This window comes from Engystomops pustulosus, chromosome 4 (genome assembly GCF_040894005.1).
Source record: "Engystomops pustulosus chromosome 4, aEngPut4.maternal, whole genome shotgun sequence".
Classification (NCBI taxonomy): Eukaryota; Metazoa; Chordata; class Amphibia; order Anura; family Leptodactylidae; genus Engystomops; species Engystomops pustulosus.
The window spans coordinates 116912085-116930346 of NC_092414.1; the positions used below are offsets into that span (position 1 = coordinate 116912085).

The 18262-nt window shown below is 38.6% G+C and overlaps 1 protein-coding gene across 2 annotated transcripts in view; it reads left to right on the top strand.

Annotated features, from left to right (window-relative positions):
- Positions 1-18262, top strand: part of COG5 (component of oligomeric golgi complex 5) — a 220621-nt gene that overhangs the window by 163369 nt on the left and 38990 nt on the right. For both annotated transcript variants that reach the window (XM_072147149.1, XM_072147148.1), the window contains exon 19: positions 17407-17483. In XM_072147149.1, the coding sequence (XP_072003250.1) occupies positions 17407-17483 (77 nt within the window). The remainder of the gene's footprint in view (positions 1-17406; positions 17484-18262) is intronic.

Sequence of the window (18262 nt, forward strand, 5' to 3'; positions counted from 1 at the left end):
TATGTGCAAATGTGGTGACTGGTGTGGTCCCTCTAAGGCAACCACGAGGCTGATATCTCTGATGTCCTCTGATTTCTATACAGTAACCCCTTAATTTATATTCGCCAATCGTTTAAAAACTGATGACTTTCCTTAATTAATTTAGGAACAGTATCATTTCCCCCTCTTTAGTTCATATGCCGAAGCAGCACCCCCTTATAAATATGCAGCACAGCAATGTCTCATGAAGTAAATTTCATATAAATCACCAAGACCACTTATGCAAAAATTCTTCACCTTTATATAAATATATTACAATTACAGATATATTAAAACATAACGGTACATCACTAATCTTTGCTTATTGAAGGGCAATAGTCCATAGTGGCAAGAAGTAACAACATTGCATCAATGGCTTCACTGAGACCATGAACACTCAAGCTGCGTGTTCAGAGGTAATTCCTCCTTCCCGTCTGAGGATTTCTTGGTTTTGGTTTTGGTGTCTTGGTGATTTATATGAATTTTGGAGAATATTGAAGGTGGAGGGTCTTCAATTGTAGACCATTATTCACATCGGGAGTGAAGACTATTTTTATTTAATATTTCATGCACTTCTTAAGTAAATTTACCAGAGCAGCAGCCTATTTATTTGGTAACCTGCAGTTAGCCCCCGTATTGTTGATATGCAGTTTAGCAGCCGCTGTGTTTGAAGCCATTGGCTTGTTGAAGCCATTTTTAAATTGTAGGTATCAGATTAATGTTTCAAGATTAGGTTTCAGAATACTTCTTTTTTTAATCCATTTTCCTTCCTGCACTCATCACTGTGCATAAATTAACCTTCCCAATATACAGATAATAAAACATTGCTAAAGATTCTGATAACTCGCTCAGAGCTGGATAATATTTGTGTCAAGCCTTTAAAAAAAACAATTAAAACTGTGCTCTGACGCACTCCCGCAGGTCCTTTTCTTGCTTTGGGTGCTTTTGGCTTATCTGTGGGTTCTCCAGCTCCTCTTCCTGTCCTCCGTTTCTGTCGCCAGGTCCCCATGTGTAGCCGGCACACACAATGGCATCAGCCGCTTGCCAACGTCATTGTTTGTGCGCCACCGGCATTGCGCAGGGTCCTGAAGATGAGCCGAAGCACCAGAAGCAAGAAGAGGACTTGCTGGCGATGTCGTAAAGGTGAGTACAGTGGTTTGTTTTTGTTTTTTTTTAGAGACCCGAGTATAAGCTGAGTTAGGTTTTTCCAGCACAATTTTTGTGCTAAAAAACTCGGCTTATACTAAAGTATATATGGTATTTACTTTACATGTAAATTGAACACTGCAGACAAAGAAAGGATGTATAACAGGTCAAAGAGAATTTTTTTTGTATTATATATAAATAATGTAATTATTCCCTGTACCATTAATTTAATAAGTACGGTACATTTTTCTCTTAAAAATAAACTTTAAGAATTAAATGTTTCTAATATTTGTCTAAATATATAATTGTAAGCTTTTAAAATAAATTATGGATGATATCTAAAAAATTAGAATTGTTAACTCTCTTATTTGTGAATTCAATTGCTGTAAATGTAATAAAAAGAAAAACCTTCTGCAGGATTATAAATATAAAAGGCTTTGCAATATAAGTTGCTTAGTAATGTGAATGACAAAATATCAATATTCACATAGAAATTTGACATATAAAAGATAAAAAGGACCCTTGTGTATGGAAAGAAGGCAGCTAATGAATTGTAGCGAATTAACATTTTGAGAGGTGGGTGGAGCTATTCTCTGTTCTTTTGGAATTTTTCTTACACTGGAGTCTGTTATTTTGTAAAGGCAAAATTACTTTAGAAAATAAATCGGCATGAATAAAATAAGGAATATGAGTACAGAAGTCATTTTGTGTCCCAAATTACCTTTCTATATTAAGTAATTGCACAAACCGTGGGTGACCCATACATATTTATATTATAGAAGCAGTCATCCAAAAATAGCATTGTGTTTCACTAAGAAAGTCAAATTCCCAAGTGGTTCTACAGAATGCTGTCTACCTGTAATTCAAATTCCCTGTAGCTTTCCTGCTCATCATCTGCTTTTATCTTCTTGAACAACTTGGAATAGTGATCAGTTTTGTGCACAAACCTTTAAAAAATATAATAGGAGCACACTGAACGTTTGCTAGAATAAATAAATATTTTAAATGTTATATTTTTTGGCCAGTATAGAATATTTTTTCCAAATAATTTGCCTGTTCTTGAATTTTGGATAAGTAATATATGTGTATGTTTATTGCTTTTCCTCTTCCTGATTCTGTGCCTTTTTTGTTTCATTTTTGTTTTATTTTATCTTTTTTTCCATTCACAAAGCTGTTTGAGGGCTTGTTGTTTACAGGGCAAATTGTAATATATATATATATATATGTATGTATGTATGTATGTATGTGTATGTGTGTGTGTGTGTTATAAAATATTCAAGCTCAAAACATCAGAAATAGTACTGTTCAATTCATCATTGGTAAATGGCCTACAAAGACATGGCCATCTAACTAGAGGAAAAGAGCTACAGAGATTCATAGTTCCTTGTGGGAGAATCTGTCAACAGGACAACTGTAAGTCATGTACTTCATAATTTTAACTTAATGGTAGAGTAGCACGAAGGAAGCAAACCATAAGAAGTTCCATTAAAGTTTGCTAAAAGTTATGTAGTGGACCCAGCAAGCATGTGGCGAAGTAGCTATGGTCATATCAGACCAGAAATTCCGGTATCATCATAACATAGCAACTTCCCCAACCGGAGGCATGGCCAGGGAAGAAATCATGCTGGGGGGGGGGGGGGCAGCTACACCTTCAGAAAATCAATGACCCTAAATATACAGCCAAAGCTACAAAGGAATGGTTAAAATGAAAGCATATTCATATGTTAAAAGTCAATGGGTAAATGCCATTGGGAATCTGTGGCTTGACTTGAATATTGCAGTTATAGACAACAAATCTGACTAAATTGGAAAAGCACATATAATTTCTTTACACTTCACAAATACTTATTACTTTGTGTTGCTCAATAACATAAAATATCATGAAATTACATTTAGTCTATCGCAATCCCAGCTTTTATTGCAGATGCCCAGCTGTCACATACACTTGTTTAGACAGCTTACAATGCACTACAATACATTCGTATTGTCTTGGACTTCAACCAGTGATCAGAATATCGGTGGTTTAAGTCCAAGTTTGTATAAAGTAAGATACTGTATATATTCAAGTATAAGCCGACCTGAGTATAAGCCAAGGTACCTATGTTTGGCACAAAAAACTGGGAACACTTATTGACTCGAGTATAAGCCTAGGGTGAAAAATGCAGCAACTACTCTTTAATAAAATGTCCAGAGGCAGGCCCCTTTTTAAAATAAAATGTCCAGCACAGCCCTCCCTTAAATAGATTTACAGCAGATGTCCTTTTTATAGCGCAAAAAACTGGGAGAACGTATTGACTTGAACATAAGCCTAATGCAACAACTACTTTTTAATAAAATGTCCAGTAGCAGCCTGCCCTCATCAATACAATGTCCAGCGGAGCCCCTCTTTAAAATAAAATGTCAAGCAGAGTCCCCCTTTAAAAAGAAATGTCCAGTAGAGTCCCCCTTTAAAAAGAAATGTCCAGCAGAGACCCCCTTTAAAAAGAAATGTCCAGCAGACCCCCATCTAAAGGCATGTGCAGCAGAGCCCCCCCGTAGATAGATGTCCAGCAAAGACCCCTTTACAAATAAATGTCCAGCAGTGCCCTCTTTAAAAAAAAAAAAAAAAAAAAAAAAAAAAAAAATTGTCCAGAAGTGCCTCCTTTAACCCCTTACTGTCGCGCGCCGTACTAATTCGGCATGCGTCGGGTCCCGGTGCATGAAGAGGGCTCGCGGGCTGAGCCCTCCCCTTAGCCGGTGAGTCTTTGCTGCATATTTTGCTGAAAAATATAAAAAAAAAAATCAATAAAAAGTGACCAAAAGGTCGCACAGTCCTAAAAATGATAGCAAGTAAAATGTCATCAAAAGTCGCAAAAAATGACACCACCCACAGCTCCGTAGGGCAAAGTATGAAAAAGTTATTGGTGCCAGAATATGGAAAAATTAAAAAAAAAATTTGTACAGGTTTTAATTTTTGTAAATGTATGAAAACATTATAAAACCTATACAAATTTAGTATCCCCATAATCGCAACGACCCAAAGAATAAAGTAGACATGTCATTTGTGGCGCACAGTGAAATCCAAGCCCACGTGAAAACGGTGCAAATGCGGGACCGGGGGACCCGTCAGTAAGGGGTTAAAAAAAAAGGAAACAAAAACTACAGCCATTTGCTACATGCTTTTTTTTTTTTTTTTTTTTTTTTTTTAAACTTAACTGATCTGCTGGTAACAGTTTCTGACCGGTGGCAAAAGTCTTCAATTGGCATAAAGCATTTCCAGAGCAAAATCTGTTTATGTTTGGTGTCTAATAATAAAAAAAAAAATAGTGGACTCTACTGTGTAAGGGAGAATACATTTTTCCCTAGGTGGATATGTATTGTTCCTATGTGACATTTGGAATCTTGCAGTCATCTGTAAAATAACTGTATGAATAAATTCACCTGCTCATCCATTTCATGTCGGGTACTTCAATACATCTCTCCAGTACATTGTCTCTGAGGAATATCTTGGTCCTGATGTAGTTTTATTCCCTTAATCCAGACACAATTACCAGAGAATGTCACCTTGAAAACTCTGTTTCCACATTGATTGTTTCAGGCAGCTGGGAAGTGTAAGAAGAAGGAGTTAAGGGAAAACTCACCTACTAATTGAATAAACTTAATTGCTTTTATTGAAAAACTCATGGCCACAAATTTAATAATAATGTTTGACTGGTGGTGTGTCCATGAGGTTGTCAGTTCTCATATTCCTGCAGTGCTCAATTTTGTGATTGTTTTGTGAAGGTTTGTTTTCCCCCTACCTTCTGTCACCTTTACTGGGTTTGGTTTTAATAAATGTATTTGTAATATTATGCTTATTATAGCATTGCTGTAGTTCATGGAGGAATCTAACACATAAAACCTTTTAAGAATGAAAATACTGATCAAGCCTGTGATAGGATTAGGGCCCCAAGTTTATTCGGATGCAGAGAAGAAACGGTAGAAAATATGAAAAGTTTTCCAGGATGGGAAAAGGAAAACCACGCCTCTTTTAGCTACTCTGCAAGGCAGCTCCCTTGACATCAAGCATGACCTACAAGAGGCCTTATGACATGATGCAGGATTAAAACAAAACCAGTATACAGGCGGTCCCCTACTTAAGAACACCCGACTTACCCCTAGTTACAAACTGACATCTGAATGTTGGTAATTTACTGTACTTTAGCTATAGGCTACAATAAACGCCTATAACGGTTATCAAAGGTGTCTGCAATTAAGCTTTATTGTTAATCCTAGTTATTATGACAATCCAAGATTTTTAAAATCCAATTGTCACAGAGACCGAAAAACAATAATAAACTTTGTGTACTAGGGATACAAGATATAGCACAATTATTATGTAAGCACCTGTTATAGAGAATTGGAAGGAAGACTAGTCCGAGAGGGTTATTGGTTGTAAAGTGCCCGTTTAGAAGCTGTAATGGACACATTTTCGAGGAAGGTAAACTAAACCGGCATCGGGACACACTGGGTGCAGGCTGTAACTAATGCCCTCCCGTGCCCCATTTTCGGGGGCAACAAACTTTGTTATGGCAGCCCTGGGGTTCGATAAGGACCCCAGAGCTGCCTGTAGGCACTGCCTGAATGATGCCATCTATGACGTCAGCTTAAAGGCACATTGTCAGCCTATGCTTGTGCATAGGCTGACACTGCTAATACCCAGCAATACATCAGTATTGCAGAGCATTATCATAATCAGATGATTGCTTGTTCATTTCCCATAGTGGAAATAGTAAAAAAGAAAAAAAAATGTTTTAAAATAAAGTAATAAATCAATAAAAATGCCCATAAGCCCCATAACACATAAAGAGACATATAACACAAAAAAAAGTCTAAATCCTATCACAAACCCCACATATATAGTATCACCACATCCGTAACAACCCATAGAATAAAAGTAAATAATTATTGAACCTGCACAATGAACACCGTTAAAAAAAAAACTGTTAAAAACCTGCCAAAATTATGATTTTTACCTATTGAATCCCTTTGTACTCTGGAGAAACTGCATAACAAATTGTAAGGTGGAAATGTGTAAATTTTAGGGCTAAATGAAATGGTCAACAAAGCAAGAAACCAGTGTTGTTTTTGCCATTAAAATAGCTGGACTCTAGTGATAGACACTTCAAACTGTGCAGTGAACTTCATGTTACCCATGAAAGTCTACTTGCTACAAAGCAGTGAATATAAAATAATTACATAGCAGTTTCTATCACAGAAGTGCCTACTAAAAGGCTCTATCACACTGTACATTTGTTTTTGAAGGTATATAAGCATTAGGCACAGTGGACGTTATTTTTTTAAGGAGCACACAAATAAAAGAGAACCCCTGAAGCTTATTGCGCAAGAAACAATAACAGAAGAGAAAGTAGCACATTATAGGCAAAAAGGAGAAAAAAATTAACAATAAAAATGCATGAGTTATGCAAAGAAAAAGAGAAAGAGTCAGACAAAAAAGAAAGCCATGAATAGAAGAAAGGGGGTGGGACACGTCTGGGAAAGTGGTCATCGTTGATTCAGGAGAATGTTCTGTATTCAGGAGATCCACGAAAGTCCAACTAGGGGGTGCAACATTCATAATATTGGGAGACCGTATTATAAAGGTCTGCAGTCAGCTACCCCATCCTCTGAATGTTCTGGCAGGAGATGACTGAGAAGGCAGCAAGAGGGTTTACAGATATAGGGTGTGGAGGCAGGGAGAGCAAAAATATTGCAGGTTCATTGACTTAAGGGGATACTCCACTTCTGAACAAGGGAAAGAACCCTATCCCATAAGGCTTTTACAGGTGGGCATTCCCACCAAATGTGGGTCACCGCTTTAGAGCAGCACCAGCACCGATGAGACGCTGTGGGGACATTTTATAGCAGGTTTCCAAGACTTTGAAGATGTCAGGTGGCAGATTAATATGTTTTTCCTTGCTCACTCCTCCAACTGTAGACAAACAGCAGAAGAGAAAAAGAGTGTGAGGATAAGCCAATGTCCAATATTTCTGGCGCTCCGTCCTTCAGTATGGATGAGGAAATAAATAAGTCCTCGAACGGAGTAGGGTCTTTATTCAAGCACAGGATCGCTTTATGAGTAGTGTAAAAGTATATAAGCTGCTGGTATTCCCATGGTGAGGTACTGGAGTACAGGTGGTTGGGTAGCAGAGTGTTAAGGGGTGGGATACCAGAGGCTGATTGAAGTCAGAGCTTTAGTTCTACCTAGAAACGTACCGTCTCTCCCAATGGGGAAGTCAGCCTTGAATTTCATTGGGACCTTCTGTGGAGAAAAGAGCAAGACGTCTAGAGTGCGTGCAAAGTACAGAGAGGGTTTGGGCCACAGAAAATGGCAGTTCTGATGTTGTATAGACGTTTGAGGAAAGCCATGAATGCCATGAGTGGATATGGAGATAGCTCAGCTTCAAGGTGCACCTAAAGTTTGTTTTTTGCCTGTTGAAAACAATCCAAGATCCTAGTTGCTGCAGAAGCTATGAAGTATGCCCTGCTGTCTAGGAGAGCCAGTCCACCAGTACACTTCCTGCATATTTAAAATAGATCTCACTACCCCAGAGTGGGCAGATGCCTACACAAATTTCTCGATAAGAGAAGTGATTTCACAAAAGAAAGATGCAGGTAAGCTGACACGGATGGTCAGGAATAAGTAAAGAAGCCGCAACAAAACAGTCATTTTGATGCTGTTAAAGTGATCTAGGTGGGGCTCATGTGAATGCTACCTCTGAGTAACCATGCTATTTATGTAGTGCTCTTCATAATGATGAACATTTCACCACCCTCAGTCAACAGTAACGGAAATGTATCTTTAAAGAAAACCTACCAGTTCAAATGGTCGGTGAAAGCTGTAAATACCGAGCATCAGCTGAGGGTGAGCTGGTGCCGAAGCTTACTTTCGTTAGTGTTATAAACCGCTGTATTGCGGACGCGTGACGTCTCTGGCACTTCCTATGTAGGTGTGCGCACCAAGCAGCGAGGCAGCTACAGCTATAAACATTAAAAAATGTTTAAACCGCGATACAGCGGTTTATAACACTAACGAAAGTAAGCTCCGGCACCAGCTCAACCTGAGCTGGTGCTCGGTATTTACAGCTTACACCTACCATTTGAACTGGTAGGTTTCCTTTAACTAGTTCTGTCTCTGCTGGCTAAAATTGGGATGGGGAAGTAAGTCACAGAGGGGATCTAGGTTTAATATCTTCCATCAGCACAAAGCTGTAGTATTTAGTGACAGACATTGGACCCCAACTAAATTTTAAAAATTTTTGATTTTGGAATTGGGACCTAGACAAAGAAATGTTTCCTGAGGTACTTTGTGCTTCATATAAAATTATTTCATGATCTACGTCCCCCTCACTGAATATTATCATATAAAATGTAATGCTTCTATTTGTGGTGCAGAAAGTCTTGTTCAAGTCCCCTCAGTGTATTCAGATGTGCATGCAAACGGATTGTAAAGAAATATATTCTAAAATCTATTCTGTTATGTTCTGCATTGAGCGATATGAGTTTTTCATTTCAATATATAAAATCAGTGTCACGATCAGGGGTAGTGGACCCACTGTACCACCGTGAGTGATGACCTAAACTGACACCTGGGAGTAGAGTCTAAGTGGTAACCGGTTTTCACCAGAGCCTGCCGCAAAGCGGGTTGGACTTGCTACGACTGGATACCACCAGGTCGCTTCACAGGCACGACTTTGCTCCTAGTGGCTGCCTAGGCGAATCATAAGGCTGAGACGGAATCGTGGACAGGCTGGAGGTCAGGACAGGCGGCACAGGTTGGAAGGCAAGAAACAGGCAGAAGGTCAGGGCTGGCACCTGAGAATCAAAGTCAGGAATAGGAATCGAGGTCACAACGGGAAATCACAGTAAATGCAGGAATACCGGGTAGTAAGCTTTCTAAAAGGCACAAGGCTCAAAGATACGACAGGGGACACAGGAAGGGGCCAGGAATTTAACAGGGAAGGCAGCCGGCCAGTGCATGCTGCGCACTCCAGAGTGATGGCTCAAGGGGCACGGGGAGGGACACGGGTACGCCTGCGACCCAGAACATAGGCTGCAGGAGCAACCGTTAAATCAGTATCTTACTTTTGCTGCAAGAGGGTGAAACAGGAGAGAATATAAACTACTTTAGGGGCCCACAGCAGTCCACAGAACAAAAGGAGGGCCATTGAGCTTTTGGAGGGCAGATTTTGATTACGTTGTTTCTGGTGCCATTGCGTTTTTGAAAAGGTACCAGAATAGTGAACCCTCCCCCACAAATGATCCTACTTTGGAAACAACACTACTCATAGAATTTATCTATGTTGATAATGAGCTTTTTACCACCACAGATGTTTTATAGAAAGTATTTATATTGGCTTATATAAGTGAAAATTGGCTTTTGAGGACACATTTTGCTTGAACAAATTTCAGGTGCTATGTCGCATTGGCTGAGCCCCTAAGATATTATGGCAGTAAAAACCTCCAAAGAATGGACCCATTATGAAAACTAGATGCCTCAAGGAATAGTAACACTATTTTTGGGGGCCCGCAATACACTGTTTAACCTTTATTTGCTTTTTTGGGGGAATATGCCAAAAAATGTATTCTGTCATAGATTTTTCTGTTCAATAAACTTTATTGAAATTAGTAAGTATCAATATGCATGGTATTGTCAATGAGTCAGAATAGAGTATCAGTATACAAGCTTTAAAGCATTTAGACACAAGTTTAGCGTACCCAGTATTACAGCTGGGTTGTAAAAGACAGTCCACATTATGCTCAAAGTGATATCAATGTCAATATGAAGGCTGACTCCTTTAGTGCAACGTATGAAGAAACTTGAGAAAAAGTCTATGTTGCTACTAAACAAATATAACACTAACCACATTAAACATTTACAACACAGGGATCCGAAGGAAAATACATACGGGTATGCAAAGGAATAGGGAAGGTAGAGAGGGCGGGAAGGAGCACACCGGGTGAGAGGTAAAGGGAAGAGAATTAAAAGAAACCTCTAACTTAGACCAAGTCATCCACCACTTATTTCTATCCAAGGGGCAAATTCTGTCGAACTACGGAAGTCAATCCACGAGGACCAGACCTTGGTATACCTATCCATCTGGGAGTCCGCCAGTCCCTCCATGGCTCTCATCTCCTCCATTCTCATGATGTGGTTCAAGGCCTCTGCCCACTGGGCCCTGGAAGGACTTACACTTGACTTCCAAAGTCTGGGAATAATCTGACGAGTAGCAGGAATGCCTTTTTTATCACAGAGATGGAGCCAGGAATCATAGATAGTAGCCCAATCTCTGGAAGCGGTACAACCGTGTCCGACCATAGTTTATTGCAAAAACCGCTTCCCACAGACCTCTCACCCCAGGGCAAGACCATCAGATATGTAGCATGGAACCATGCTCCCTGCCACATCCCCAGCATATATCGGACACCGCTGGGAACATCTTATGTAGCTTTTCTGGGGTTCGATACCACCTGGCGAGGATTTTAAAGTTTGTCTCCTGTATTTGTGACGAGACAGAGAGTTTATAGGTCAAGACAGCCGCCTTATCCTTTTCCTCTTCAGCAAATGTTTTGTTCAATGCTCTTTCCCAAGCCTGTCTGTACGGGACTGGCGGTTTTTCTGTCATAGATTTTTACTTTATCTGTGTATTTTATACACCAAATGACATAAATAACATTATACTTATGTTCTATTGGTCGGTACAATTACGGCAATATCCCACTTTTATAAACCCATTTTTTTCAATTTTTTTATTTGTTTAACAGTATATAACAATACATTTCCATAGGCAAATTAATAGTTGTCATTTTTTAACATTCCAGGTCACATAACGTTCACATCACAATAAGGAACTGACCATGTGCCCATGTGTGGTGTTGCCTTCCATTACACTCAAACCAATGTATACAACTCAAAAAAATAATATCTCACACAATTTAACAAAGATACATGTGACACATAGTATGTGAATGTGCGCACTGTAGTGTGCTAAAAGGAGAGAATTCCAGTTTAATTGAAGAATGAGGGGGAGTAGGGAATAGGGAACAAATGTTATATGTATGTCTACTCAGGGGTATTACCTTCTAATCAGGTCTTATGTTGTAGCCAGGGAGTCTATATTTTGAGGAAGACAGTGTTTCCAGCCGATTTTGCTAAAGAGTTCCTATAGACCACAGATTTCATTTACTTTGGTGATCCATCTACCTAGCATAGAGGGAATCTTGGGATTGCCAGAGCTGTGGGATCAGTGACTTTGCTGCTGCCAGGAGGAATATTGTCAGGTTGGATTTGTTGGGGATAAGAGAAGAGCTTTGTCTAGCCAATATTACCATCTACATTGACAGTGTTATAGGTTTCGAGGTAACCGCTCCAATGGTGGCTTCCACCTGTTTCCAATAAGTTTCTATTCATTGGCACGACCACCAAACATTGGAATGTGTGCCTACTTGGGTAGGCAAACCCATGAGCGTGGAGGAACTATGGAGTTCTGTACCACCATGTGAGAAGTTTGTAGTGGCTTTCCTGCAAGTGTACACAGGTGGATTTACTATGCAAAGTCGGTTTGGGGGAAACATAGGCTTTGCAAATGATGGACACCTTCCTCAGGTTCTCCATCATTGTTGTCAGAAGTTTTTCTGTTGAGTCTTTTGGGGTTTTTGTGAGTCTCAGCCAGGAGGAGTGTATATACTGGAAATACTGAAGGTGGAGAGAGGTGAGGTTCAGATGGGAGAAGTAGTTTTCAAAGATGTCTGAACTGGTTTATCCCTAGGGTTGAACAACGTTGCTAGTGTAGCAGTGTCTCCCAGAGCTTCACGCATAGATTGATATGGGGATTCCTTACCCAGGATAATGCATGGGAGAAGCTAGAGTGGGCACTCATCAGAATGTCAGTGTGCTTGGTTTACAATCCTTGGTCCTAATGGTAGATGCCCTTTAACCCTTTCATTGCCAGTCATTTCTGGAAAAACGTGTACAAATAAAACCGAAATTACAGCAAAAAGATAAATCATCATAATATCACAAATACTGAAAAAACTAAATATCTGCTTTTCAGCTAAAAATTTTAGGCAGTCATAACCTGCAAAATATAAAACAGATTAAAAAGCAAAGGCACCCCTAAAACCTATATATTTTTGTTGTAAGCAGATGACCAAGAGATTGCATTTGCCTTAATTTACAGTTTACTGCCTGTACATCCCTCATGTAACTTTGTGACAAACACAAACTCTAAAATAAAAATGCATTGAAAAAGCCATGAAAACACAAATTTTATACATAAAACTCACCTCAAAGCGGAGGTTAACACATAAATAGGCATTTAAAAATAATTACACAAAGTGAACAGATTTATATATACAGGCAGTCGCCGGGTTACATACAAGATAGGGTCTGTAGGTTTGTTCTTAAGTTGAATTTGTATGTAAGTCGGAACTGTATATTTTATTATTGTAATCCCAGCCAGAACTTTTTTGGTCTCTGTGACAATTGGATTTTAAAAATGTTGGATTGTCATAAGAACCAGGATTAACAATAAAGCTTCATTGCAGACACCTGTGATAACTGTTACAGCTGATCATTGTAGCCTAGGACTAATGTACAATAAATTACCAATAACCAGAGGTCCGTTTGTAACTAGGGGTCGTATGTAAGTCGAGTGTTCTTAAGTAGGGGACCGCCTGTACCACAATACACAACATCAACAAGAATTTACTCTCCCAAAAATACTAAAACAAAAAACAAGCCATATTTGGTTGCAAGCCACAAATATGTTTAAAAATATACTACACAGAAATCAACACCGACCATGTATACAAAAATAACTTTTAACTTTGTACACACTACCACTTTCATGCAACTTTACAGTAATAAAATGCAAAAAATACATGAAAATTCTAAATTTCCTCTAAAATAAGTACAAATCCAGACTTGTGTAAAGAAAATATACTTTACTAAAAACAATAAGATGTGAGGAGTTCATGCATGCCCCACATGTGTACATTCACCAAAATGTGCAGCAAAGGAACCGTTAAATCCACAGGGGGCGCCAAACATTTTCTGAAGTAAATTGCATTGAGCTTCACACAGATATATTATTGTATTACAACGGTAACCAAAATAAAAACCTATATATCCATGAACCATTCTAATGAGACAACAAAAGTCACTTTTAGATGTGCGCAAATATTTTAGCTGCGTAATAATGGAACCCTCTGTGGTTCATAAGATATATATATATTACCTCCGACGCTCCTTTATCTCACTGCGGCTCCAGGTTGTCCTTTTCCCAATGGTGGCTGTGGGTTTTTGAGGGGGCTCTGCTGTGGACGTTTTGTTAATGAGTAGCCGCTGCATTTTACAACCTAGGCTTATACTCAAGTTAGTAACTTTACCAGTTTATTTTGTGGTAAGTTTTTGTGGAAGTGGTACAAAAAGGGGGCTACAGAAAAAAGAGCAGGAGGGGGATACATAAAAGAGGGAACTATAAACGGGAATACAGAAAAGAGATTGGGCTAACGTGAGGGCCCCCTTTTCATATGCAACAAGAAGTGTGTTTCTAGGTGCTACAGAGCCAATGTTATACTCCTCTGAATTGAGGACGTATGAGATTTGTTCTTGGCAGGGAAAGGGTTAATGGCTCTTAATAGAGATGTAACCAGTATGGGGGTTTACTGGCAAAAGAGTGGACAAAGGGAAGTCACTATTTTGGTCTCAAGAGAAATCTGTAAATTTTAGCCTTGAATTGGTGTATTATTGCGTTATTATAGTGTTGTAATCCCCAAGACTTCTCTCAATATTTTCCTCCACGTGTCTAGTCCATATCCATCTTAGTTGTAACCTTTTTAATGTGTGTAGTCAATCTGACCTGCCTTTTATGGGTCAATCAAAGATTCTTTGACATTTAAGTGGCATTTTAATAGATACTAAGTGCAGCACATTTTGTATTCATTATAGAACCATCTGTCAGTACAAGCATTGGTGACTTAAAAGACAATTACACAAGAATACACTATTGTAGGTTCTGTCCTTGAATCATTATCTCCACTTTCATTAGGGTCATTCTTGATAACCTCAAGGGTGTTAGCACAATTTACAGCTAAAGAAATCTGGGATGCTAATACCAATCATTTTATTGTATAAACCGGAGCCCTAAACAAAGGGCGGTATGCCATATGGAGATATCTGTCATTGGTATTTAAAAATGCATTGCTGAGTCACTGAAGTAAAGCAGTCATTTATTATAGTTCATTAACATTCTCATCTTCACCACCCTGGCCTTTCAGATGTAGATAAAAATAATCACCACGGATTTATTGATTTACATTTTAATAGAATGAAACCTATTATTGGTTGTTATTTTTTAATGTGGTGTTGCACAAGTTTATTACATCTCAATTGATTTATTTTACAATGAAAATTTGTTTTGGACCCATGTTTACAAAGTTCTAAACTTCAGAACGGTGTCTCCTATTTCAAATAAAATGTTCATGCCCTATATAAAGCCATAAGTTGAATAAGAAGTGTTAATTACTGTATGATGAAAAATCATGTAATTTACCAGTATACTTAATATTACAATATACAGTTACACAAAAACATGTGCATTTGTTAATCGTGAAGCCACCACCATTTACTTTCAGTGTACACAGATGTGGATCATTACAAGACTTTGGTCAGTTGGTTTTCGCAGAGTAGTCTTTAACCCCTTAAGGAAGCAGCCAGAGATGCCCCATTCTTTGTATTCTGACTTGCATCGCTTTATATGGTTACAACTTTTGAACACTGTTACTTATCAAAACGATTCTGAGATAGTTTTTTCCTCACTTGTTGTACTTCATTTTAGTGGCAAATTTTGGCTGATAAGTTTTATTTATTTTCTTTCCAAAAAAAAAAAAAGATTAATTTTTTGAAAAATTTGCCATTTTCACATTTTAATAATTTTTGAAATGTCTGGATAATTTATCGAATATCGATTTTCCGTATTTTCAGAATTGACTATTTTGGGGATGAATACTGTTTTAAATGAAATTTTACATATTTAACATCAAAAACCCCCTATATAATCAACCCATTTTCAAATCTGCACCCCTCAAGCTATCAGAAACAGTTTTTAGGAAGATTGTTAACCCCTTGAGATCTTTATAGTAATTAAATCAAAATGGAGGAGAAATTTAGAATGGTCAAATTTTGTCGGTCGTATGTTTATTTAGCCCTAAAATTTACACATTTCCAAAAGATAAAAAGGGAAAGACCATCTAAAAATGTGTTATTCAGTTTCTCTTCAGTGCAGAGACCCCCAACATGTGGCCGTTAATTGTTTTATAGGGGCACAGCGAGGCGCAGAAGGGAAGGAACGCCCTGAAGCTGCCAGGATTTTAGTTTATCATTGGCTCCTTTTGTAGGCTATACATTTTTAGTTTTTTTGTTACTGGGGCCATGTGATGGCATTTTTTTTTGCGGGATGAGATGCTTTTTCCAGCGTTACCATTTTGGGGTTGGTATCCCCTATTGTTGAAAATTTAGGAACTTTTTTTGAGGGCAGGAGTAGAAAAGCATCAATTCTGTACTGGATTTTTTACTTTTTTTGGGGGGGGGGTCCGTATAGCCTAATAATCATGTTATCTTTATTCTATAGTATCATTCTGGAGTACATATGTTTTTTATTACTTTCTATTGCATTTTTTCTGGGATTAAATAAGTAACAATCATAATTTTTGGCAGGTTTTTAACCGTTTTTTTTTACGGTGTTCAATAATTATTTAGTTTTATTCTACGGGTTATTACGCACGCGGTGATACTATATATGTGGGGTTTGTGTTATGATTTAGACTTTTTTGAGTTATATGTCTCTTACCCTTTCTGTGGGCACCCAGGCCTTTATTCCAGCACTGAGTTTACCAGACAGGAACTACTGGTCTGGGCCCTGTATTTCTACCTGTTCAGGGGACTCTGGAGGGAAGCTACAATAACAATCTGATTTTCTCCTTCTTCTTTCTACTGTATTGGTGTCATTAGGACTTCAATACAATTAAAACCTGTGACAGAGCAGGGAGCAATAAGTTACTGCTTAAATTGCTGAATTGGCACTTTGTGAAAATTATATTGGTTTTGGTTGTAGTTTGGGCACCTGGTCTCTAAAAGGTTCGGCATAACTGGTTTAGGGGCTAGATGTACCTGACAGGATCCATTTAAGCACTTTGCCACAACAGCAGAGAACTAAGTAGAGCCCCTGTTCCATCAATGGCCATTAAAATCATTGAAACTTTTAAAATAAGGTTTGGAGATACAGAGAAAGGAGGAAACTTTGAAACATGTGCTGTAGGTGTATGTGCACATACACTGGGTTTCAAAAATATTAATATCTATATTGCAGATCATTATTGCCCCTCATGTATGTGTGTATGTTATTAAATATATATTTCATTTTTGGAATTTTTGCCGTATGTACTCAAGTATAAGTCGAGGCCCCTAATTTTAACACAGAAAACTGGAAGAACCTATTGACTCGAGTATAAGCCTAGAGCGGGAAATGCATTGGTTACAGCCTCCCCCCAGTGTATAGCCTGCCAGCCCCCCCAGTATATAGCCAGCCCCTGCCCCCTAGTATACAGCCCGTTGCCCCCCAGTATATAGCCAATGCCTCCCCCCCAGTATATAGCCAGTGCCTGCCCCCCCCAGTATAAAGCCAGTGCCTGCCCCCATATATAGCCAGTACCTGCCCCCCCCCATATATAGGCAGTTCCTGCGCCCCCTGTATACAGCCAGCAACCCCGTCCCCAAACAAACTCTGCACTCCCCTTTTCCAACACCCCCTGCAGGTCTTCTTTCTTCAGCACCAGCTACATCTTTGGTTTCCTGCACGGTCTCATCGCACACACCGTGATGTCAGCCGCTTGTTGACATCCGAATGGATACCAATGGCGGCACACAAACTATGATGTCGGCAAGCGGCTAACATCATGATTTGTTCGATGGGACCATACGGGGAGCTGAAGACTGAGCCGGACGATTCCGATCAGGACCCCGGAGCTGTCTGTAAAATGGCGTCTTTACCATCATAGGCTGACACAGCTAATACCCTGCAATATATCAGCGTAGCCAAAATGATAAAGGGGGAGTCAATTGTAATTTCCCTTATTATTCAAAACATTAGTAAAATAAAGATATTTGTACTAATCATACAATTGTTTAGTAATTATGTTACAAAACTATTTGTTTTGTTACAGATGGAATTGGCTGTGGCTCCTATGTGCAGAAGAGTTGCTGACCTTGGAAGGTCATACAGGCTTTTGAGATCCTTCAGGTAAGAATACAACTTCTTTTCAAAGTTATACATTTTTTATTTAAATATTTGGGTTTAACCCCTTACCGACACATGAAGTGCAGCAAACACTTACCGGTAACACCCATACACTGCCATATTAAAGTACCCTAGTGGGTATGAAAAATACTGAAACAAAAAAATAAAGTTAAAAAAATGATATTAAAAAAACCTAAAGATTCAAATAACCCCCCTTGCCCTAGAAGTCCTATAAATATAAATAAACAGTAACAATCATAAACACATTAGGTATCGCCGCTTCCTAAAATGCCCAATCTATCAAAATATAATACTGTTTTTTCACTGCGTTTAACCGTGTAACGGACAATATGTAGCACCCAAAGTCAAAGATTCTATAAAAAGTCATTAAAAGGCTGTACAGTCCTTAACCCCTTAAGGACGCAGTGTATTTTCGCTCATTGCTCGCTCTCCATCTTCAAAAATCCATAACTTTTTCATTTTTCCGTGTACAGAGCTGTGTGAGGGCTTATTTTGTGCGTAACAAATTTTACTTTCCCGTGATGTTATTTATTATTCCCTGCCATGTAGTGGGAAGCCAGAAAAAAATTCCAAATGTGGAAAAATTGAAAAAAACAAGTGTGCGTCACGTTCTTGTGGGCTCAATTTTTACGACTTACACTCTGCGATCCAAATAACACCTCTACTTTATTCTTTGGTTTGATACGATCGTGGTGATACCAAATTTATACAGGTTTTATTGCGTTTTTCAAAAATTAAACGAATGTGTACAAAAAAGAAAA